The following is a 25,198-nucleotide window of genomic DNA, read 5'->3' as shown; positions in this document are numbered from 1 at the left end:
GAGCCATCTTACTGGAAAATACCATCATGCTGGGAAAGATTGAGGGCAGGAGGAGAAGGGGGCAACAGAAGATGAGATGGTTGGATGGCATCATCGATTCAATGGACGTGAGTTTGAGCAAACTCTGGGACACAGTGAATGACAGGGAAGCCTGGTGTGCTGCAGTCCATGGGGTGGCAAAGAAATGGACATGACTTAGTGACTGAACAATAACAATAACAACATATTGACTGGTCTCATTTTAAACTTATTACTATAACTTTTAAATAGATGATTGCTGCTGCTGCTGCTGCTGAGTCGCTTCAGTCATGTCCGACTCTGTGCGACCCCATAGATGGCAGCCACCATGCTTCGCCGTCCCTGGGATTCTCCAGGCAAGGACACTGGAGTGGGTTGCCATTTCCTTCTCCAAAATAGATGATTACCAACTATAAAACCATATGCTTACTCTCTCATTTTCCAAAGTGATTATTTCACGTCTCTCCTTTCCCTACTAATGGCCAACCTCTCCTGTTGTTGACATGACCACATATTTGATTGAGGAAACTAGAGGCAGTCAGAAAGGAATGTTCTCACATTATATATTATCACCACCATATGCATGTGAATCTAGACATACACTATTTGCTTCCCTTCCTTTGTTATGGTTAAAGTATTTCTGCCCCCACTGAAAACTGAGCCCTGGAGCCCATGCCCTCCTCCTCCATACAGATTTCACTCTCACAATTACTCTCATTATTTCTTGCATCACAGATTTATCTCTCTCTACTGAGTTACTTCCATTAAGGTTTAAATGTACTCTAGTATCTTTCATTGATTTTTGAAGAAAATTTCTTGACACCATAGTCCCCTGGCTCAGTGCTCAATTTCTCTGCTTTTCTTTCCATCTACACTTCTTTGAGGAGTTGCTATCCTATTTCCTCAAAACATCCTGATCAGGTTTCCCATTTTACCACTTGATTTTCTTGTCAAGATCACAATGACCTCTCGGTTTCCAAATATAGGGTCACATCTCTGCCCTCTTTTACTTATCTCTCTACACCATTTGGCACATTTTCTCTTCCCTTTTGGAATATCCCACTCATCTACTTTTCCTCCCTCACTTGCCTTGCCAGATCCTCTCCTTTCTCTTGACCTCCAAATTTTTGTTGACCTCCAAATTTTTGTATTCCCCAGGGCTTGATTCCAGGCTCTCTTCATCTCCAATTATAGTCTCTCCATAGTTTATCTGCTCTAGGACTTTGGGTTTGAATATTACCCATCTGCTCATGAATTCCAAATATATAGATCTTCATGAAGTGCTCTTGAGAGAGTTCTAGACTTGTACCTCCACCTGCCTACTTGTTTCCTTAAACCTGCACATCTTCCAGCCTTACCTTTCTGGTTAATGACTCAAGACCAAAATCTGTAAGTCATTCGGAATTATTCCTTTTTCTTCACATGTCACATTTAGCCCATTAACAAATATCATCATCTCTACTTTCTCAATGCATTCCCAATCCACCCACATTTCTCTGCCTTCACAACTTCCACTGGGATTCAACCCACAGTCAATTCCACCCTGAATTCTTAACAGACTCCAAACACCACTGGTCCTATAGCCCACTTTCTACCTAGGAGCCAGACTGATTTTAAAAAATATAAATTTGATTGGGCTATTCCTTTGCCTAAACACTTCCATAATTTTTCACTGTACTCAATAAATTCTAAGCCCCTGATCACAGACCACAAGGTTGCATACCATCTACTCCCTACTGATCCCTTTAACCTCTTCTAGTGTCATCTTTCTATCCCCTCCCCCACCTCCCCCAGCCATTGCTTCAACCACACTGACTTTCTTTAGCTGATGTGAAGACACCAAGTGCATCCCCGGCTTCAGGTCCTGCATTTACTATTCTCGTATCTTCACATGACTGCCTCTGTCTTATCATTCAGGGCTCAGCTCAAATGTCAACTCAGTTCAAATGATCATCCATTATAAACACTGAGCAGGAATTATTACATTATTCTGTTTAATTTGCTAGTTCTGTTCACCACTCTCTGAAGATCTCTGGTCTATCTGTGTACTAGCTTTTTGTCTGACACATGCATACACACATAAGGTCTGTAACAGGAGGGACCGTGCCTGTCTTGTTCACTCTTGAATAATTGCCTGGCACTTAGTAGAAGCTCAATAAATATTTGGCAAAATGCAAATGCAGGTATAAGGAGTAGATATTTTTATTGTCAATCATTCAAGGAAAAGGCAGATGCTGGGACGGGAAGCAAATACTCGTAATCAGGGGTGCCTTGATGGTTGTAAGAAAATAAACTCTTCTTTCTGCTGGGAACCTTGGCGCTGTGGCTTGAATTTCAAAGCTATGGTTCCTAAGGCTCAGGCCTCTTGTCCCAGAGTTGGTGAAGTCTGGCTGTATCACGCAGTGGGGGCTGGGAGAAAGCAGTTGGTTGTGCTGCCTGCAGTAGGCCTGGAGGTGGGCAGAGAAGCAGCCAGCACACCAGGCGGCAAGGCAGCCTCCAGGGAGGCCCATGAGAGTGGGCCTGGGCTGCGAGCTCTAGTTATGGCTCTAAGTCACTGCCGTAGGTAATTTCCTGCTGGCATCCTCCTCGTAGGGGTTTCAGGGAAGCTTTACTCAAAGGCATAGCTGAGTCTCAGCTGTTCTCTGTGGATTTAGTGGGGAAGTCTTTGCATCTGAGAGACAGTGGTCAAGGAGAGGCAGAGTGTCTATGAGAGGTGCAGCAGATGGAAATTCTGTAGCCCCAGCCTGTGCAAGCTGCTGGTGAGGGCCTGAGTAGTGGTCCAAGGCCAGAGAAGACTATGGGCTGAGGCAGTAATAGGTGGACAGCTGTGTTGCCACTGCCACTGTGGAAGAAAATCAGGAGGGAGATGAGGCTGTTTCTCATATGGGTGATGCTTCAAAGCATCCAAACTCAGGTAACAATGGAAATGCAACCTCATTTGGGCTCACAGATTGGTGAAGCCTGGGTTATATGTGATATTAACAAGACTTCACCTCCTGGCCACATAGGGACATGGGGGACTTAGCAGACATGTAGGACTTCCTCTTTCCTGCTGAGTGAGCTCCATTCAAAGTGCGCATTAGAGAAAGGCTGAGCAAAGGGCCGGGCAGGACCATTCAGGATGTAGCAGGAACACAGTCATGTGGAGTTCAGTTCTGGTGAGACTTCCTAGCTTCAAATCCCAATTCGATCATCGCAATGCTATTTAGCCTTGGACAATGATTTAGCCTTTATGTGCCTGGTGAGATTTAATGATACCTACCGAGTAGGGCTGATGTGAGGATTAAATGAGATAATCCATGGAGAGCACTTAGCCAGCGCTGGGTTCACAGGAAGCATAACACTTGTGAGCTAGTTTTCTCTGATCTATGATTAAGCGCCTGGAGGAGCTATCGGGAAGAATTAACCAGACTGTGAAGGGAGTGTTCCCGCAGTGACCTGATGGCATGTCAGGGCTCATCTATTTATCTGGAGAACACCAAACACGACCACATATCCAGGGTAGACTTTACCTTAATCACACCATTGGTTCTTGCAGGCTCCGACCACTGCAGCAGCAATGCCCGCCCATTCTCTTTCTGCTCCACTGTGAAGTTGCTCAGCCCACTGGGGGAAGATTCAAGGGTCTGAACCAGAGTCCAGGGGCTTGAAACTTCTCCTGCCTGGTTTGTGGCCACAACACCAATGTGATATGTGGTGAAGGGTTCCAAACCAAACAGGTGGGCTTGATAGCTGGTTCCCTGGAAGAAAATGAACAGGTTAGTTTCCTTTTGGAAAACTGCTACCAGTGGCTGGAAGGTCATTCTCTGGACAAGGTATCTCGCCACTGGCAGCACAAATAGCACAGCAGAGCTCTGAATTATTAAGAAAACAATATGGTGTTTTCTTGTTCTTCACACGCTAAATGTATTACCTAATGTTGTGTGATTTCATACATACACACCTCGGATCAGATAGGATCTTTGCTTTTCCAGAGCTTGCAACCCAAGGGATGTGATATATAATTACAACAATACAAAAATCTAAGATGTTTCAAGTCAGTGTCGCATCCAGCTTATGATGGAAATCAGTGGTACCAAGTTGCATGGCAGGGAATGCGATAATCTTAGGGGTCTAGAAATTGAACCAGAGCAAACCTAATTCTCTCTCTTTAAATCCCAAAACTGTTTATATAGAAAACTCTCCCCATCTCTCCAGTATCCTCTTTCATTCTCTTGGTGTGCATATACATTTTACAAAGGCAATAAAATAAACACAAGAAAACAACCACCAACAGAACTATAAATGCACAAACATCCAGAGAGCAGTCTACTATTAATATCAGTGTGAAAATCTCATTTGTTAAAAACGTGCTAACTAAAACTATTACATTTACCAAAAATAATTGTTAGCTAGGTTTTGAGTGTTTGGTTTTTGTTAATTTAAAACTAAAAAAAGAAGGATAGCACAATGAGTTATCCTCTGCTTGGAGACCAGCATTTACCATATTTTGCATAATTAAACTGCCAAGAATCCTAAGATGCTCTTTCCTTAGGAATGAGCTGGATGGATATACCTGCTTACAGATAGAAATTACATCTGCAAGTGACCAGTAATGTGTGTAGAGGTAAACACACAGACACACACTCTTTCTGTTGTGTACCTATTATGTGTGGATAATCACAAGGAATTTTTTACTGGTTTAGTAGGATATTTACACTTAATGGTGCGTGAGGTCAGCTTTGCTTTATTTGATGCTTAAATGCGACAGATCGTCTCCAACTGTCTTTTCTTGGTGGGCACAGGAGGAGGAACTTGAGATGAAGAAGAGGAAGTTATTTCTGAGATTGAGAACCAAAGCCATGTGTATGGAAATTCTTTTTGAGGGCATCCAAATAACATTTTGAATAGAATCTAGAATAATTCTGAAACAAATCCAACTGAACTACTTTTCAAAAAAACCTGGTCAGACAAAACCAAAACACTTTAGAAATCATTTTTGACACCATTTCCCCACATCCTTGGTGATAAGTTTTGTAAGTTTATATGAGTTAATGTTTATTATGTGTTAAACACAAGCAGAGGAAATATAATTTCCTTTACTTATCAAAAACTTGTAAAGTCAATTTTCCTGTTTCAATAAGGTCCTATTATGATATTACACGCTAACCTCTTGAAATCTTTTAATATTTAAACATTTGCTAAGCGACCAGACTCTGAAACAAATTTTACAGAAATACTAATTTCTCTTTTTTGAAATATTAAAAGTTAGATCATAAATATTTAAAACTTATTTCTCCAACAACATTGGATTGGCCTTTTAGATAAATATAGCACAGAACTAGAATGACCATAATGAATATTAAAGCTGAAGATGCTACAAGTCCCGATTACAAACATTCTTTTCTGATAAATGATTCCTTTTCTGTGGAAATAGGGCAAACATGGGCAAGATTAATAATGCAAAAAAGAACAATTCTTTGTTCAGAATATTTGGTAATAGATGCCAAAAAAGCATCAGCTCCAAAGCAAATAGTAATCACCTCTAACAGATTATATATAAAAAAAGGTAGGCTGCTGGGGGACATTTAGAGATCCTTTTGTCATAAGAAACATGAAAAGCATGTGGGCTATAAAGCAAAAACATATGTATATTGTCAATTGCAGCACCTGCTCAATTACAGTTTATTTCAGGGCTGAGAATTCCGTTCAGCCCCTAGATGGCAATACTATCAAACACTTTTGGTACCAAGAGTGCTCAATGATTAACAACCGACGTTCAGTCATCCAACACACTCTAGGCAACCATTTAAAAAATAACAAAACTGATTTCATTATAGATTCTTTTAATAAACATTTATAGCTAGATCCTTAAAAGCAGAAGTACTGAAAACGCTCTGACCTCAAAACCTCCACCATCTAATGTGGAAATATGACCTGCAGGTCTTGAGCTGAAGTTCATGCATGCCTGACACAGAAATGTTTAGATGTAGACTCCTACAAAAGGTGATTACAGCAGTTGTTTTGCTTAATTTGGTCTATATATCCTCTTAAAAAATAGAAATAATAGCATATCATAAACATAAAGGAAACATGAAGGAGAATTTTTATATCATAAATTTATACTGATGACAAATTCCCATATTACGTTAACTTGTTATTTACACAAAGTTACAACACACACACATACACACACACATGCTTTAAATAAACCTCAGTGGCAACCACACTTTTTGTCAGTACTTAGTAAAGTTTATGTAAAAAATAAAGAAAACTTAAAAATGGCAGGAGAATCCTTATAAATTTATTCTGTGGTAATAACCAAATCTCAATACCAACAGACGTTTTGGGAAATCATTTATATCATTCTTCCCTGAATGGATTTCTAACCTCAGAGTTCCCTAGTTTAGAATCTTACTATAAAATCTTGGCACTATAAAATCTCTGTAGATTGGGTTGTGTCTTGCCTGTTTATTTAGTTACTTGTGATTTTCCTTAAATTCAGAATATTTGCTTGAGTCCTGTGAATCTTCCATGCTTGGGGTTCCTTTCCTTCCTTTGGGGATGGAGCAGTCTATTCCCCTGATTGGGAAAAGTCCTCATTGAAAACCATCTTCCTTACTCCTACTCCTCTGCTGCTCCTTTCCTCCTTCCCTCTGGAGATGAACTTAATTCAAGGCTCTTCCTTTTTTCTCTCCATTGTTGTCATTTTATTTCCCTTTCCAGTCCTCCTGATTTTTTTTTTTTTTTTTTAGATTTACATGCTTTTGTTACTCCTGACCTCTGGGCTACCAGCTTATACCTGCTTCCCTTTTGTCTTTGCCTTATCCATGTTTACATTCACATAATGTACCTGTTTTAAACAATTCTAGAAGTGTATTAACCACTTCCGTTAGGCAGCAGATGAGAAGAATGACTCAATAAAGGAAAACAGAAATAATCTGTTCTCTGCAGCCTAATACTTCCCATGAGACTTACGCTTTTTGTTCTTAATCTGATACACATGAGACACAGCATCTGGATGGGTTTCCCCGATGGCTCAGCAGTAGAGAATCTGCCTGCCTCTGCAGGAGACGGGGGTTCGATCCCTGGGTCAGAAAGATCCCCTGGAAAAAGAAATGGCAACCCACTGCAGTATTCTTGCCTGGGAAATCCCATGGACTGAGGAGCCTGGGGTCACAGAGTAGGCAGACACAACTGAGTGACTAAGCAACAACAACAGCATCTGGATACAAATCAGTGAGTCCTTTTATGAGACATAAGACAAGACTCTCTGGAACACTCTGCCAGTTGAGGTTCTGCGGGCAATTTGAACTACATTTTAACCTCTCAACTCTGCTCCTGGGGCACATGAAACTACTTGGAGTCTTCGCCAGTCTGACAATTTTACACCATCTCCTCTGATTATTTTTGATGACTTGAAGTGCCCCAAAGGTGGCCATGGGGTCAATAGGTTTATGTAGGTTGAAAATGATCAAAAATTACCATTGATCTGTAGCTGTCAATAAAAGGCTGCATGGGGAGACTCCCTGCACAAATGTTTAAACTGCATAAAGCAACCTAACTTAGTCATCTTTGAGTCTATTGATCTGATGATCCAGCAGTTTCCAGAGCCTTCCCTCTGGTCTTTAAGGTGCATTTTCACTGAACCCATTTTCCTTGGCCCTAAAGACTCTTTTTATTCTGCTCCTGGCAATGAACTAGAGCAGTGATGTCTGGGCACTGCTGTGCTCATCAAGTTTTATGTGTGCTTATTATATTCTGGAAAGGGTTAATCTTCCTGCTAAGTCTAAGTCACTTCAGTTATGTCTGACTCTTTGCAAACCTATAGACTATAGCCCGCCAGGTTCTTCTGTCCATAAGATTTTCCAGGCAAGAATACTGGAGTGGGTTGCCATTTGCTTCTCTAGGGGATCTTCCTGACCCAGGGATCTAAACCACGTCTCTTACCTCCCCTGTGTTGGCAGGGTTCATTACCACTAGCAACACCTGGGAAGCCCAATCTTTCTGGTCACCTTAAAATTTATTACCAGCCAATGGGGTTTCTTCTGCCTTTACCCCTTATCTTGGGCTCCTCATTTAAAAGGGTGACTTTTGGTTTATCAGTCTTTACCTGGTTGTAGGATATTTCCTTACCTCCTTAATTCTCATGAATGTCAAGAGCCAGAGAATACATCATGTCAAAAGTTTGCTTTTTTTTTTGCAGAGAGCTTCAGAGAAATCTAGGTCTAAATATATTAACTTCTATAAGTATAAATATATTAACTTCAGTTGAACCACTTGGGTACTGCTTCTCAGTTTTATCAAAAGTTATAGTTACCTTGTCATATGATAAAATAAAGGAATGGTTATTGAGAAGCTTCTGGCTTAGTTACAACTGAAACATGAGAAACAGAAAAAGTTCTCATTTAGCATCACTTGAAATTCATGGCTTTGAGCAAGTACATCCAATCAACTGGATGACTTGTACGGTTTAGTGCATTAAAAAATCAACACAAGATATTTTTCTAGATTTCTGAAAGCCAGACAATTTGAGGTGTTATCAGTCTATATTCCTTTCTATTCATAAAGTTAATTTTTGAGTTCGCCAAAAGCTCATCAATATAATTTATATCTAGTACTTATTTTGTAAAAATCAAATTAGTCAATACAGAAATGATCGCTCTATCACCCATCACCAAATATCAACCTTGAATGCTTATTCATGGTTATCTAAGCATGGACTTCCAAGACTGCAAAATATTAATATAGTAAGAAAATTTCCACTGATTTCACACATCCACTGAATTTATGGGTGCCATCTCTGCCTACAGATCTCCTGGTTGGTGGGATAAAGACATATTTTGATGACACATAAATACATGCAAGGAGATCCAACCAGTCCATTCTAAGGGAGATCAGTCCTGGGTGTTCATTGGAAGGACTGATGCTAAAGCTGAAGCTCCAATACTTTGGGCCACCTCATGAGAAGAGTTGACTCACTGGAAAAGACTCTGATGCTGGGAAGGATTGGGGGCGGGAGGAGAAGGGGACGACCGAGAATGAGATGGCTGGATGGTATCACCGACTCGATGGACATGAGTTTGAGTGAACTCTGGGAGTTGGTGATGGACAGGGAGGCCTAGCGTGCTGTGATTCATGGGGTCGCAAAGAGTCGGACACGACTGAGCAACTGAACTGAACTGAAATACATGTAGAGTTGCCCCAGAATCTAAGATCAGCTCAGTTCAGTTCAGTCACTCAGTTGTGTTTGACTCTTTGTGACTCCATGGACTGCAGCACGCCAGGCTCCCCTGTCCATCACCAACTCCTGGAGTTTGCTCAAACTCATGTCCATTGAGTCGGTGATGCCATCCAACCATCTCATCCTCTGTCATCCCCTTCTCCTCCTGCCTTCAATCTTTCCCAGCATCAGGGTCTTTTCTAATGAGTCAGCTCTTCGCATCAGGTGGCCAAAGGATTGGAGTTTCAGCTTCAGCATCAGTCCTTCTAATGAATATTCAGGATTGATCTCCTTTAGGATGGACTGGTTTGATCTCCTTGCTGTCCAAGGGATTCTCAAGAGTCTTCTCAACACCACAGTTCAAAAGCATCAATTCTTCAGCACTCAGCTTTCTTTATGGTCCAACTCTCACACCCATACGTGACTACTGGTAAAACCAGAGCTTTGACCATACGAATCTTTGTTGACAAAGTAATGTCTCTCCTTTTTAATATGCTGTCTAGGTTTGTCATAGCTTTTATTCCAAGGAGCAGATAGACTGACAGTATAAGAAAGGTATAAGAAAATACCCTTTAGGTTCATGGTCTACCGTCACGCATGTGAACAGTGTGTTTCTTAGGTAGCATTGCTTAGTGGCGTGACAGAGGTCCCAGAATGGTCAGTGGAAACATTTAACATTGTTGGCCAGGAGCTGCTTTCAATTCTTTCAGTGCTTTGGGGCATCTGGTACAAGACTGTAAAGTGGTGTGGGGGATACAAGATGGATAGGACAGGCTTCTGATTCTTAGGAGCTTATAATCAAATAGAGCATATCAACAATGCATACAGACACACACAATTCAGAGTATAGTAAATGCTATAACTGAGTGCCAGGAAAATCAGGGAAATACTGAGGGGATACTTCTAGTTGGGAAAGGAGGAGCTAAGGCATTGGGGAAAATTTCACTGGCATCTGATATAAGACAGGAAAGATACAAAGTTTGAGTAGATGAAAATGTGTGTGAGATTGGAGGAAAGAATAGAAGAAAAACTGCAGGATACGTTTGGAAAAGAGCTAAGAGTTGAATGAGCCAAAGAGTTGTGGATATAGGGCAATAGTGGAGACCAAGGCAGGGAAGAGGGTGGTATGACTGGAAGGGATTGTGGAGTGTCACCCTAAAGTTTTGGGGCCAAATTTGGTAGGAAACAATCAGCAACATTAGAGAAAATTTAAAGAAATAATTATAGTTATAAATAAGTAAAGAGCTCTATCATTTGAAGGAATGATGGAAGAACTTTTAAATTTTGCCCTGTCATAATACAGGTCATGGTTGCTGCTGCTGCTGCTGCTGAGTCACTTCAGTAGTGTCTGACTCTGTGTGACCCCATAGACGGAAGCCCACCAGGCTCCCCCGTCCCTGGGATTCTCCAGGCAAGAACACTGGAGTGGGTTGCCATTTCCTTCTCCAATGTGTGAAAGTGAAAAGTGAAAGTGAAGTCGCTCAGTCGTGTCCGACCCTTAGCAACCCCACAGACTGCAGCCTACCAGGCTCCTCCATCCATGGGATTTTCTAGGCAATAGTACTGGAGTGGCTTGACAGGTCATGGTTAGTGGCTGGTAAAATAATAGATCTGTTTAGATGAAATAACTAATTTATTATTCAGCCAAAATGTATAAATTTTTCATATGTAAAAGGTAATAGAGTGCTTTCTTAGGAATTAGATTTTGCAGCAACATGGATGAACCTAGAGTTTACCATACTAAGTGAAGTAAGTCAGCCAGAGAAAGACAAATATATTATATTGCTTATATGTGGAATATTAAAAAATGATACAAATCAACTCATAAAAAACATAAATAAACTTGCAGACATAGAAAATAAACATAGCTATTAAAGGGGAAAGGGGGGACCAGGGAGATAAATTAGGAGTTTGTGATTATCAAATACAAACTACTATATATAAAATAAACAATAAGGGTAATTTAGGAGTTTGGATTAAAATATACACACTACTATATATAAAATAGATACACACCAAGGACCTACTGTATAGCACAGGAAACTCTATTTAATATTTTTAACAACCTATAAGGGAAAAGAATCTGAAAAGAACACACATACACCATGAATCACTTTGCTGCACACCTGAAACTAACACATTATAAATCAACTATACTTCAATTGGAAAAAAAGAAAAAACAGATATGCTATAAATAGTAAATTTACAATTGGAAACTAAATAATGTTGACATAAAAATGCTCATCGTCACAGATATTATACATAAGTGACTACGGCAGCTGTACAAAGAGGTCGAAGCCATTATTCCTCAACTGTGTATGATAATACCAAATATGTGCCTTGTTCAGCTCATAATCTTAAGAGACAAAGTTTCTGCTCCTATAAATTGAAACATGATAACCTTGGGAATAAGATTTTTTTAAAAATGTATTGAATGTTTGCTCCATTTCAAAATTTTAAATTACTCTTTACACTGTGTTTGTAGTCCAGGTGGGGATTATGACAACTGGACTGAATTGAAGCCAATTATACTATCTTGTGTTTTGACTTTCTGTCAGGATTGCATGTACCTGGGTCTATGGTTTCTGCTGGTAGCAGGGACATGTTTGTGTTGAACCATCCATACCCTTATACCCTGTACATATCAAACAGTTAGAATCAACTGGAAAAGTTTAGGGATACTGCTGATGACCACAAAGTAAAATGAAACTAAATCAAAGGTATAAACAATAGGAATGAAAAGTGAAAGTGAAAGTTGCTCAGTGAAAGTCCAACTCTTTGCAACCCCATGAACTATACAGTCCATGGAATTCTCCAGGCAAGAATTCTAGAGTGGGTAGCTATTCCGTTCTCCAGGGAATCTTCCCAACCCAGGGATCGAACCCAGGTCTCCTGCATTGCAGGCAGATTCATTGCCAGCTGAGCCACCGGGGAAGTCCAAGAATACTGGAGTAGGTAGCCTATCCCTTTTCCAGGAATCTTCCCAACTCAGAAATCAAACCAGGGTCTCCTGCATTGCTGGTGGATTCTTCACCAGCTGAGCAATCAGGGAATTCCTAGTTCTGGGTTCTAACTAATGTCAGAGGGCTCAACTGGAAAGATTTCAAGAAAGTATAAATGCATATCCTCCCATTAAGTAATTGCTGACATGTATTGTTATATAATTGATAAGTCAGGGGTTTGTTATAAAAATTGTAAATTTCAAATATAAAATGATTAACTTAGAGTATTCATGTGTCAGTGCCAAGTAGTATACTTCTGTGTCTTTACTTTCACAAATATCTATGTTCAGAGAAGAAGAATGATATGTAAAAAACTAGGGGTGTGTGTGGTATTTCTTTTCTCTCATTGAAGTACATCATTCATTTTGTAATGAGGGGTCAGTGCAAAAAGAAAATTCAATTCACAGAAGTTTTCTTTATAGACGAATGGGCTCTATCAATTTAGCCTGTAAAGCAAAAGCTAGGGTTCTTACAAACTGAACGATGACACCTCAGGTACCATAAAAACACTAAGAGAAGAAAAGAACAGTTTGAAATGGCTCGTTTTTCAAAAGAGAAGAGGAAAAAAATAAATTTATAATAATTAAATTTTAAAGTGGCAAATCAGTCACACTAAATATTAAAAAGTAGTCCTTCAGATCTATCAAAATTAAAAATGTACATACTCAATGACCAGCAATCTATTTTATAGCAATACTAGTAAAATGGTACTAAACTACATTGAACCAAATTTCATTCATTCCAGCTAGCCTTATATTTACTCAATCCTTGATTAAACACATTTAGTGAAGGCTTCCTGTGTGCCTGACACCCCCCAAGCTCTGAGGACACAGCAGAAAACAAAAAAGATGAAACAGTACCCTCCTGAGTCTTATATTAAAATGAGAAAAAATGGGCCATCTATAAGCAAAATGGAGAGAGAGAGTCAAAAATTGTGGCAGATTGTGAAGTAGAGTGATGAACTAGTGTTTAGGTTTAGGTGGTGGGGACAATGAGTCTTGGCTTAAGAAGGGTGGGTGAAAATCCTTGAAGACATTTCATTTAGAAACTTCTTTCAACTGCGGAAGAAACCATGTTAAGAACCAGGGGAGAAACTTTCAGGCAGAAGGATGAGCTTGGGAGTTTTGCTGACAGAGAGAAGATAGTGTGAGAAGGAGAACAGCCCAAGGTGCAGTCAAAGTGATGAGCAGGTGTGAGACAGTGTGCATCTGTTAGGCCAAGAGTTAGAGCCTGATGCTAATTTCGATGGAAAATTATTGAAGGCCTTTTAGCAAGGGAGTGACACAATTTGATTTAGGTTTTAAAGAGATCATTCTTCCTTATATGATACAGCAATCCCACTCCTACGCATATATCTGGAGAAAACTCTCATTCAAAAAGCTACACGCACGGGAATGTTCCATGCAGTACTAGTCATAAAGGCCAAGACATGGAAACAACCTAAATGTCCATCAGTGGATGAGTGGATAAAGAAAATGAGGTACATATATACAATGGAATACTACGCAGCCATAAAAGGAATTACATAATGCTATTTGCAGTAACATGAATGGGCCTGGAGATTATGACATTAAGTGAAGTAAGCCAAAGACAAATATCATATATCACCTATATGTGCAATCTAAAAAGTGATACAAATGAATTTACAAAACAGAAAGGGACTCACAGATATAGAAAGCAAATTTTTGATTATCAAAGGAGAAAGGCATGAGGAATAAATTAGGAGTTTTGGATTAACAGAAAAACTATATATAAAAGAGATAAACAGGGAGGTGGGAGGGGGGTTCAGGAGGGGGAACTCATGTACACCCGGGGCGAATTCATGTCAATGTATGGCAAAACCAACCAATATAATATTGTAAAATAATTTGCCTCCAATAAAATATAAATAAATTTAAAAAAAAGAGATAAACAGCAAGGACCTACTGTATAGTACAGGAAATTATACTCAATATTTTGTAATAACCATAATGGAAAATAATATGAAACAGAAGATGTGTATATATATATAAATACAAGCTAACACAACACTATAAATCAACTATACCTCCATAAAAAATGTGTGTGTGTGTGTTAGTCACTCAGTCATGTCTGACTCTTTGTGACCCCATGGACTGTAGCCTGCCAGGCTCCTCTGTCCATGAGATTCTCCAGGCAAGAATACTGGAGTGGGTTGCTATTTCCTTCTCCAGGGGATCCTCCCCACCCAGGAATCGAACCCAGGTCTCCCACATTGCAGGCAGATTCTTTACCATCTGAGTCACCAAATAAAGGAATAAAAAAAGAGACCACTTTGGTTGCTGTGTGAAAAATTTATGTAGGGGGTTGTAATAGTCTACTCAGGCTGCCATAATAGAAATATCATGCATTCTAGGTCATTTCAGTCATGTCCAACTCTGGGTGACCCCGTGGACTGTAGCCCGCCAGGCTCCTCTGTCCATGAGATTCTCCAGGCAAGAATACTGGAGTGGGTTGCCATGCCCTCCTCTTTACTATGTCATGAATGAGTGAGTGAGTGAAGTTGCTCAGTCGTGTCCGATTGTTTGCGACCCCATGGACTGTAGCCAACCAGGCTCCTCCGTCCATGGGATTTTCCAGTCAAGAGTACTGGAGTGGGTTGCCATTTCCTTCTCCAGGGGAATCTTCCTGACCCAGGGATTGAACCCATGGCTTCCGCATTGCAGACAGACGCTTTACCATCTGAGGCACCAGGGAAGTTTTCATACCTAGTGTAAAAAGGACTTTAGATGCACTATCTCATTTCATCTGCATGACAAAGCTCTGAAAGTGGTAAGGAAACTGAGACTTAGATAAGCAATTCGCCCAGAGTCACAGTGCTAATAAATGGCATGGTTATTCTCTTATTTCTGTACTATTCTGAGTTCAAATGTCCTTGTCAACTGCATCCATAGTCCTAAATGTTTTGGTCCTAGGACCCCTATTTTTAAAAAATAATAAGGATCCCTAAAAGCTTTAGTTTCTGTGCTTTATATATCCCAACATTTGCTATATAAAAAATTAAAATTGAGACAATATTAAGAAGCATATACTCTACTAGCCAGCAGAGAGAAAATATCATTACATACTTGGAAAGCTTCCACTGTGCACTTTGAGGGGATGAGACTGAAAAAGACATATAATGTCCTCATATCAATTATCAAAATATTTTTGACCTAGTAGATTTCCTGAAAAAGTTTCTGGGACTCTAAGGGGTTCATGAACTACATTGTGATACCACTTAACTACATTATACTCTGCTTTAATTGACAGTACCAATTAAAGATTAATCAAAGATTTGTTTGAACTTTTATGCAGTGAAGGAAGGAGTTTTATACTTCTAACTTTTGATAGACACTCATAATACTTGTGATTAAATATGAAATATCCATGTATACATAAGTCCTATTAGCAAAACTTTTAATTAGGGTTAAAGAGTTAAAAAATTATAACTGGACTGTACTTCAACAGCCTAATTTTATGGTTGAAACTAAAGTCCAAATGGCGTAAATTACCTGTATAAGATCTTACAATCCATCAATACTAGATTTGCAATAGAACTTGAGCTTCCCAACTCATACATATACACTCTTTTCAATTAAAATTAAAATTATTTGTTTGAAACAAGTTGTCCCAAATTTCTTTGTCATAAGTATTAGGGCCTGTGAGAGAGAATGGACTTGTATTTATTCATAGATGTACTCCCTTTATTAATTGATCTTCTTCTGTATTATAGCTGTCTGTTCACTTGTTTGTCCATCTACTGCAAAGTGAATGAAATGTTTGGCATCAGGTGTGTTTCCTAACCTTGCTCTATTCTAGTTTCCTCATACATGAAAAAGGAATAGTACCTATCTTTTTCAGTTTGTAAATTTTAGTGAGTTATATCTTAGAATAGTTTTTTATATAGGGGATTTAATAAGCGCTAGATTTTATTAGTATCTTAAACATCTAAAAGATGCTTCTATCCATAAGACACTCGATAAATATTCTGGAAGTTATGAAAGAATAAAAGGTGATTCTCAAGCAATGGAGAGCTAACAAAGTATTTTTAGTGCATACTACCCTGGCTCATATGGAGACTATAAGGGGAATGGTATGTTGAAAAAAGACATAGCATCTTATGAATATAAGTACATCTTTGAAGTTAAATTTATAAGCAATATCTCTGTAAATGTTTTCTGTGAAGACCTAGTAGGTACTGGAAAAATGTGCATTGAAAACAGTAAATTCTGCCTTGTTATTGACTTCCAACTATTCGGTCTCTAGAATATTTAAATATAAATGCATATATAAATTTACATGGAAATTTACTTACATCTATATATATACAGCAAATCTGGAAAACTCAGCAGTGGCCACAGGACTGGAAAAGGTCAGTCTTCATTCCAATCCCAAAGAAAGGCAATGCCAAAGAATGTTCAAACTACCGCACAATTGCACTCATCTCACACGCTAGTAAAGTCATGCTCAAAATTCTCCAAGCCAGGCTTCAGCAATATGGGAACTGTGAACTTCCAGATGTTCAAGCAGGTTTTAGAAAAGGCAGAGGCACCAGAGATCAAATTGCCAACATCTGCTGGATCATGGAGAAAGCAAGAGAGTTCCAGAAAAACATCTCTTTCTGCTTCATTGACTATGCCAAAGCCTTTGACTGTGTGGATCACAATCAACTGTGGAAAATTCTGAAAGAGATGGGAATACCAGACCACCTGACCTGCCTCTTCAGAAAACTGTATGCAGGTCAGGAAGCAACAGTTAGAACTGGACATGGAACAACAGACTGGTTCCAAAGAGGAAAAGGAGTATGTCAAGGTTGTATATTGTCACCCTGCTTATTTAACTTCTATGCAGAGTACATCATGAGGAACGCTGGGCTGGAAGAAGCACAAGCTGGAATCAAGATTGCCGGGAGAAATATCAATAACCTCAGAAATGCAGATGACACCACCCTTATGGCAGAAAGTGAAGAGGAACTCAAAAGCCTCTTAATGAAAGTGAAAGAGGAGAGTGAAAAGGTTGGCTTGAAGCTCAACATTCAGAAAACAAAGATCATGGCATCTGGTCCCATCACTTCATGGGAAATAGATGGAGAAACAGTGGAAACAGTGTCAGACTTTATTTTTTTGGGCTCCAAAATCACTGAAGATGCTGACTGCAGCCATGAAATGAAAAGATGCTTATCCTTGGAAGGAAAGTTATGACCAACCTAGATAGCATATTAAAAAGCAGAGACATTACTTTGCCAACAAAGGAACGTCTAGTCAAGGTTATGGTTTTTCCGATGGTCATGTATGGTTGTGAGAGTTGGACTGTGAAGAAGGCTGATCACTGAAGAATTGATGCTTTTGAACTGTGCTGCTGGAGAAGACTCTTGAGAATCCCTTGGACTGCAAGGAGATCCAACCAGTCCATTCTAAAGGTGATAAGTCCTGGGTGTTCATTGGAAGGACTGCTGCTAAAGCTGAAACTGCAATACTTTGGCCACCTCATGCGACGAGTTGACTCACTGGAAAAGACTCTGATGCTGGGAGTGATTGGGGGCGGGAGGAGACGGGGACGACAGAGAATGAGATGGCTGGATGGCATCACCAACTCGATGGACATGAGTTTGAGTGAACTCTGGGAGTTGGTGATGGTCAGGGAGGCCTGGCATGCTGTCATTCATGGGGTCACAAAGAGTCGGACACGACTGAGTGACTGAACTGACTGAACTGAACTGAAGACACCCAGAGATGGGGGAACCTGGTGAGCTGCCGTCTATGGGGTCACACAGAGTCGGACATGACTGAAGCGACTTAGCAGCAGCAGCAGCAGCAAGAAAGAAAAAACACTTCCAATTGAATGAAGATACAGTGCTCTTTTTTCATTTAGAATTTTTGTCTTATCTTTTTTTTTAGTTGTATGCTCTTATGTCTTTCTTTGTATACAATAAATAACTTTTCATTTTAATGCCAAATCATAGTGTAATCTTTTTTTTCTTGGTTCTTCATTTTTATTTAACTCAAAATAGCTAATTACAAAAACACTTAAGAAATATCTCCAACACTTGACTATTCAGTCATTTTTGGTTGATGACACTTGACTATTCAGTCCTTACTTGCTTCCACATGTAGGAACACATCTAGCATAAATACATCACCAAGAGTTTGCAGCAAGCTTTAAATCTGTATATTTAGGGCCTAGTCAAAAACCATGATATACTGATTAGTTTTGAATTTAAATACTCTTCTCCCACACAGAAGCTTATTAACCTAATAATCATAAATAAGCTAGCTATTAGTTAGTTTTCAAGGGAACGCCCAAATATTGCACACATATACAGGTTGCATACATGCTTTTATATTAGTCAAAATATGAATGTCTGTAAGATGTACAGTGGAGGTACATCATAAACCTATTTAATTTACATTAATTCAATGTATGAGGTCAGTAAAAAGAAAATGATAAGCGATAAGGAAAATAACAATCAACCTGGCAATTATACCGCCTTTTCAATGAACAGATGCCCTTGAGTAAACCAAGATGAGTGTTGTCAATCTGGTGTTCCCTCAGCTACTGTCAGTTCACATTTACCTTGTATAGGGCAAACATCTTGCAAGGCTAAGTATAATTCTAGTGTTTAAAGGTATGTGTTTCTTCTACAAAATAGTCCCTAAACAAACATCAACAACTGTAATTGGTCTTCAACTGAAGAAACAGTTATCTGTTCCAACACTGGAGGAAAAACTGGCTGTTGTGGATGGAGATTTCCAATATGGCACCATTCTAAAGGGCTTTCAAGGTCAATTTTGATACCCCAGTCTACCTTATGTGCTGACATTAGACATGAACCCCTGCATATGATGCAACTCAACTGTAATGCAAATTAAAATGCCGTGATTTTTAAAATGCCCTAGTATGGTCAGTATAATTTCATTTCCAGTTTAGTTCCTTCCTCACATTTAGCAGTGTGTTTCTGTAATACTCTCGTGGTGCCAGCATTTCAGAATGTTAACTATCACCGGCTGAGAAAAATCTCACGATGAAAAGATTAGTGTGTCATAGAATCTGAACAAAAAAAACCTACTAAAGCTGATCAGTCTCACAACGATTCAGGGTAAAATTTTCAATTAGCAAATGGTGTGATTGAAGTGGAGAGTAACTGTTCTGCTACACTTGGAGGCCCCAAAGATCTTCTTTGGTTTTCTTTTCCAGGGTTTCTAAATTGGCAGCTATATTCCACTTCTTAAACATTTGACCTTAACCTCAGCACCGCCCCGATTCGGTTTCTATTTTTAAAGCACCATTCCAATGGAAATGCCCCTGCTCTGAATTAAGCTGGGACTGTGAATTTTACCACCAGTGAGAGCGAGCCATTTTGTCATAGAGTTTAGGTTAATTTGGTAGGTATCAATTTCCTTGACTACGACTTCAAAACCTGCTTCAGCGTCTTCTAGCCATGGAGGATTTCTAACTGGCTGTAGATGAGGGTAAAATATCGCATGAAGAACTCCTTCAGTAACCACATTTGGAAAATCGCTGGCTGCAGAAAAGACGTATGGATCCCCGAGGAACAGCAGCACCGGATGGTGGGACAGTTTGCTTTACTCTTCAGACTCTGTCTCACAAAAGACCCACAACTCTCTGTCTTTGGTAGAGAGGGCAAATGTTGAACATTTAAGAAATCAAGAAAGTTGGGGAAGTTCTTCATTTTCCAGAATGACAGCCTGTAAATAGGTTTCAGACCTTGTCATTGCTGTTCCAACATTTGGGACCCAGTTCTGAACATGTTTAGAAATTTCTGGAGTTTTAATACATTTCTTAAGCTTTTTGTGCAGGGCAGGAAATTCACTGTACCTTTTTTTCAACAAAATGTTTTCTTCCATTCATTAGCACTTCTATCTTAAACACTGTGTATCCCCACTCCAGGTCACTCTCCTCATAGCAAAAGGATGGGATGTAGACCTTCATGGTCGCACCAGCTGGCCAGTGGAGGGCCCATAGTATAATTTTTTTGAAGACATTTTAAGTGGCAGTAAAACTCTACGTGTGTAGTACTGGCAGTGAAGGTAACTCAGCTGAAGTGACAAGAGTGTGAATGGCATTGATCAAGTTCATCCAGACCCAGGAAATGACACGTAGGTAATAACTGCCACTTACATTGATGGTAAGACTTAGATGCATGTGGTTTCAGAGAGAGATGGAGAAATGTGAAAAAAACGTTCATCATAAAAATCAATGAGCTTTCTATTCTCTGTTTTCTGAGTATCCTTCCTGAATAGAAGAGTGCAGCCTGCAATGTGGGAGACCTGGGTTCAGTCCCTGGGTTGGGAAGATCCCTTGGAGAAGGGAAAGGCTACCCACTCCAGTATTCTGGCCTGGAGAATTCCATGGACTGTACAGTCCATGGGCTTTCAAAGAGTCAGACATGACTGAGCAACTTCCACCTTCACCCTATGGTAAAAACTAGTGCATAACTTATAGTCCATTTATTTTAGAAAAGTGAACTGATTTGTTTTTGGTGACAATGATAGGACCAGAAAGCTAAAGCTGGCCTACTTAAAGGGCAGTCCAAACACACTGCCACTTTGGCTATAGTGCAACCAGCAATGGCACGAAATGAAAACCAGATTGAGAACTCACAAATGAGGTTGTGAGGGTGGTAACAAATGGAATACATTAGGACTTTTGTTGTGCATACAAAGCAGTGCAGAAAGACATCTCTGACTACTACATTCAGTGCTGCTGCCGCTGCTTTCAAAGTTATTTGTAGCATATGTTCTATGTACTTTTCATCCTTTTCATAAATAGTTTCTCAAAGGGTGAAGACAGTGAGTGCATGCTATAGGGTTGGCACTTTTCAAGCGCTTTATGTATATTATACTGTTTAATCCTTAAAGCAATCTCACGAGATAGCACTGCTATTATCCTCATTTTCAGATAAGGAAATGGATGTAAAGTTGAAGCAAATAGTCCATGGTCATATAATTATGATTGTCTATGGCAGAAAGTGAAGAAGAACTAAGGAGCCTCTTGATGAAAGTAAAAGAGGAGAGTGAAGAAGTTGGCTTAAAGCTCAACATTCAGAAAACTAAGATCATGGCATCTGGTCCTGTCACTTCATGGGAAATAGATGGGGAAACAGTGGCAGACTATTTTTGGGGGGGCTTGGCAGACTTTTTTTGGGGGGGAGGGCTCCAAAATCATTGCAGATGGTGACTGCAGCCATGAAATTAAAAGATGTTTACTCCTTGGAAGAAAAGTTATGACCAAACTAGACAGCATATTAAAAAGCAGAGACATTACTTTGCCAACAAAGGTTCATCTTGTCAAAGCTATAGTTTTTCCAGTAGTCATGTATGGATGTGAGAGTTGGACGATAAAGAAAGCTGAGTGCTGAAGAATTGATGCTTTTGAATTGTGATGTTGGAGAAGACTCTTGAGAGGCCCTTGGACTGCAAGGAGATCCAACCAGTCCATCCTAAAGGAAATCAGTCCTGAATATTCATTAGAAGGACTGATGCTGAAGTTGAAGCTCCAATACTTTGGCCACCTGATGCAAAGAACTGACTCATTTGAAAAGACCCTGATTGAAGGCGGGAGAAGGGGACAACAGAGGATGAGATGGTTGGATGGCATCACTGACTCAATGGACATGAGTTTAAGCAAGCTCCAGGAGTTGGTGATGGACAGGGAAGCCTGATGTGCTGCAGTCCATGGGGTTGCAAAGAGTTGGACACGACTGAGTGACTGAACTGAACTGATATAATTATAGGAGGCAGAACCAGGATTTGAGGGGAGGCATTCTGACTATAGAGTCTAGGCTCATAACCCTGAATATACCCCCATTAGTCCCACCAGATTTCAGAGGGTGGAAGCCAATCTACACTACTCTATAAAGAGAGGGTCTCACTTCTTCCCTCCAGGGACCCAGAAAGACTTCTTCTGCTCTCTGACCTGTTTACTGCTCTGTTTTATGAGGAATCAGAGGAATCTCAAGAGGAATCAAGGGGAATAGAAAGATTCAAAGTAACACAGCTTTCAAAATAAACAACTCCAATGGTCTGCATGCAAGTCAGGAAAAGCAGATGTTAAAGACTAAACAGTGATAACACTTGAGGCTAAGAAAAGATACAGAAAAGGTAGGTCAGTTCAGTTCAGTTCAGTCGCTCAGTCGTGTCCGACTCTGCGACCCCATGAATCACAGCACGCCAGGCCTCCCTGTCTATCACCAACTCCCGGAGTTCAAGGTCATCTTCCAAAATTCACACGTGCCAGGCTCCAAAGGGGTTAACTGTTATCAACCACCAGAGCCCAGGCAGTCTGGGCTTCCCAGGTGGCACTATTGGTAAAGAACCTGCCTGCTGATGCAGGAGACATAAGCGACGAGCGTTTGATCCCAAGGTCGGGAAGATGCCCTGGAGAAGGGCACGGCAACCCACTCCAATATTCTTGCCTGGAGAACCCCATGGACAGAGAAGTCTGGTGGGCTGCGGTCCATAGGATTGCAAAGATTCAGACACGACTGAAGCTACTTAGCACACACGCAGCATGCAGGCAGTTTAGACAGATGCTGGTGGCATACTTAAGCAGTTGTGACATGATTGTGTTGTTGCTTTGAAAACAATTTAGTATAATAGGATTTAAAATTTCCCCTTTTCTTTGGATTTTTCAGTTAATATTGGCATTAAATTAAAGCATTAAGTCAACCAGCTTAGTGCAAAGCAAATTATGTCAGGTTCAGCACTGAAGGCTTCACTATGGAATATCTATTGACTCAAGCTTATTAACTTGTAAATCCTCTAGTTTTAGATTATGATCTATTGATTATCTGCTTTTATTTGCACTTTAAATGAATAAACAAAAAGAAATGATCACGGTTTAGTCATTACACCTTAAGAGAAAACGTACTTAAGCTAAGCATACTTAATTTAAAATAAAAACAACTTATATTTGTTCTGAGAGCTAGAAGTTGTGGTTCTTATTTTCATTGAGGCAAGTCAAAGATTGTTTTTAGACCCTTGGACAAAACAGAAAAAAAACGTTTCTCACTGAGGATAGACAGTGTGGTATGAGTTTGGCATCTTAAATGCATTATTAAAATTATTCTGCAATCTATTATTTTGCTTGCCCTGTTTAGCAAAAAAACCAAAAATGGTCTCTTTAATGCAAGAGGAAATTCTCTGAGAAGCCCTGTGACTAATGTCTGGGGAATGAGGTAAGCTCTGAGAGCCAAGGTCCTTTAATAAAAATAAAAGCAGTTAACTTAGAGTTAGAAGACAGCTCCGTCACTCATACTAGAGGGGGCATTTGGCAAATTACCTACTTTTTATGAGCCTTGGTTTCTAACAGTTAATATATCTCTCATGGACTTTTGTAAGGATTAAACTGAATGACCTTCTGAAAGAGCCTGGTATATAATTGCTGTTCAGTCACCAAGTCAAGTCCAACTCTTCCTGACCCCATGGATTACAGTGCAAGAGGCTTCCCTGTCCTTCGCTATCTCCCGGAGCTTGCTCAGAACTTCTTCAGTGTCCACTGAGTCAGTGATGCCATCCAACCATCTCATCCTCTGTCACTCCCGTCTCCTTTTGCCCTCAAGCTTTCCCAGCATCAGGGTCTTTTCCAGTGAGTTGTCTCTTTGAAATTAGGTGGCCAAAGTAATGGAGCTTCAGCTTCAGCATCAGTCCTTCCAATGTATATTTAGGGTTGATAGTTGATTTCCTTTAGGATTGACTGGCTTGATTTCCTTGCTGTCTGAGGGACTCTCAAGAGTCTTATCCAGCACCACAGTTCAAAAACATCATTGTTTTAGGTGCTCAGCCTTCTTTATGGTCCAGCTCACACATCCATACATGACTACTGGAAAGATCACAGCCTTGACCACATGGACCTTTTTTAGCAAAGTGATGATTCTGTTTTTTAATACACTGCCTAGGTTTGTTACATCTTTTCTTCTAAGGAACAGTATCTTTTAATTTTGTGGCTGCAGTTACCATTCAGAGTGATTTGGGAGGTCAAGAAAATGAAATCTGACACTGTTTCCAGTTTTTCCCCATTTATTCTCCATGAAGTGATGGGACCGGTTGCCATGATCTTTGTTTTTTGAATGCTGAGTTTTAAGTCAGCTTTTTCACTCTCTTCTTTCACCTTTAAGGTGAAAAGTTTCTTTAGTTCCTCTTCACTTTCTGCCATTAAAGTAGAATCAGCTGCATATCTGAGGTTGTTCATATTTATTTCTCCCAACAGTTTTGATTCCAGTTTATGAGTCATCCAGCCCACCATTTCGCATGATGTACTCTGCATGTAAGTTAAATAAGCAGGGTGACAATATACAGCCTTGATGTATTCCTTTCCCAATTTTGAACCAGTGTGTTTTTCCATGTCCAGTTCTAACTATTGCTTCTTGTCCTACATCCAGATTTCTCAGGAGGCAGGTAAGGTGGTCTGGTATTTCCATCTCTTGCAGAATTTTCCACAGTTTGTTGTGATCCACACAGCCAAAGGCTTTAGCGTGATGAAGCAGAAGTAGATTTTTTTTTTAAGTCCCTTGCTTTTTCTATGATCCAACCAGTGTTGGCAATTTGATCTCTGGTTTCTCTGCCTTTTCTAAATCCAGCTGGTACATCTGGAAGTTCTTGGTTCACGTACTGCTGAAGCCTAGCTTGAAGGATTTTGAGTATTATCTTGCTAGCATGTGAAATGAGTGTAATTGTACAGTAATTTGAACATTTTTGGCATTGCCTTTTTTGGGGAATGGAATGAAAACTGACCTTTTCCTGTCTTGTAGCCACTGCTGAGTTTTCCAAATTTGCTGGTATATTGAGTGCAGTACTTTCACAGCATCATTTTTAGGATTTGAAATAGCTCAACTGGAAATCCATCACCTCCACTAGCTTTGTACATAGTGATGCTTCCTAAGGCCCACTTGACTGCACATTCCAGGATGTTGGGCTCTAGTTGAGTAACCACACCATCATGGTTACCTGGGTCATTG

General features: G+C 39.9%; 1 protein-coding gene and 1 pseudogene across 1 annotated transcript in view; both read right to left on the bottom strand.

Annotated features, from left to right (window-relative positions):
* The window catches only part of USH2A (usherin), a 969,245-nt gene that overhangs the window by 85,368 nt on the left and 858,679 nt on the right, over positions 1-25,198 (bottom strand). Inside the window, exon 61 of the mRNA XM_055419911.2 lies at positions 3,531-3,758. Within this exon, the coding sequence (XP_055275886.2) occupies positions 3,531-3,758 (228 nt within the window). The remainder of the gene's footprint in view (positions 1-3,530; positions 3,759-25,198) is intronic.
* Positions 19,497-20,172, bottom strand: LOC148775193 (sorting nexin-24 pseudogene; annotated as a pseudogene).

This window comes from Moschus berezovskii, chromosome 17, assembly GCF_049115385.1.
Source record: "Moschus berezovskii isolate FMDL1 chromosome 17, NW_MosBer_1.0, whole genome shotgun sequence".
Lineage (NCBI taxonomy): Eukaryota > Metazoa > Chordata > Mammalia > Artiodactyla > Moschidae > Moschus > Moschus berezovskii.
This window is presented reverse-complemented; position numbering and strand designations above follow the sequence as displayed.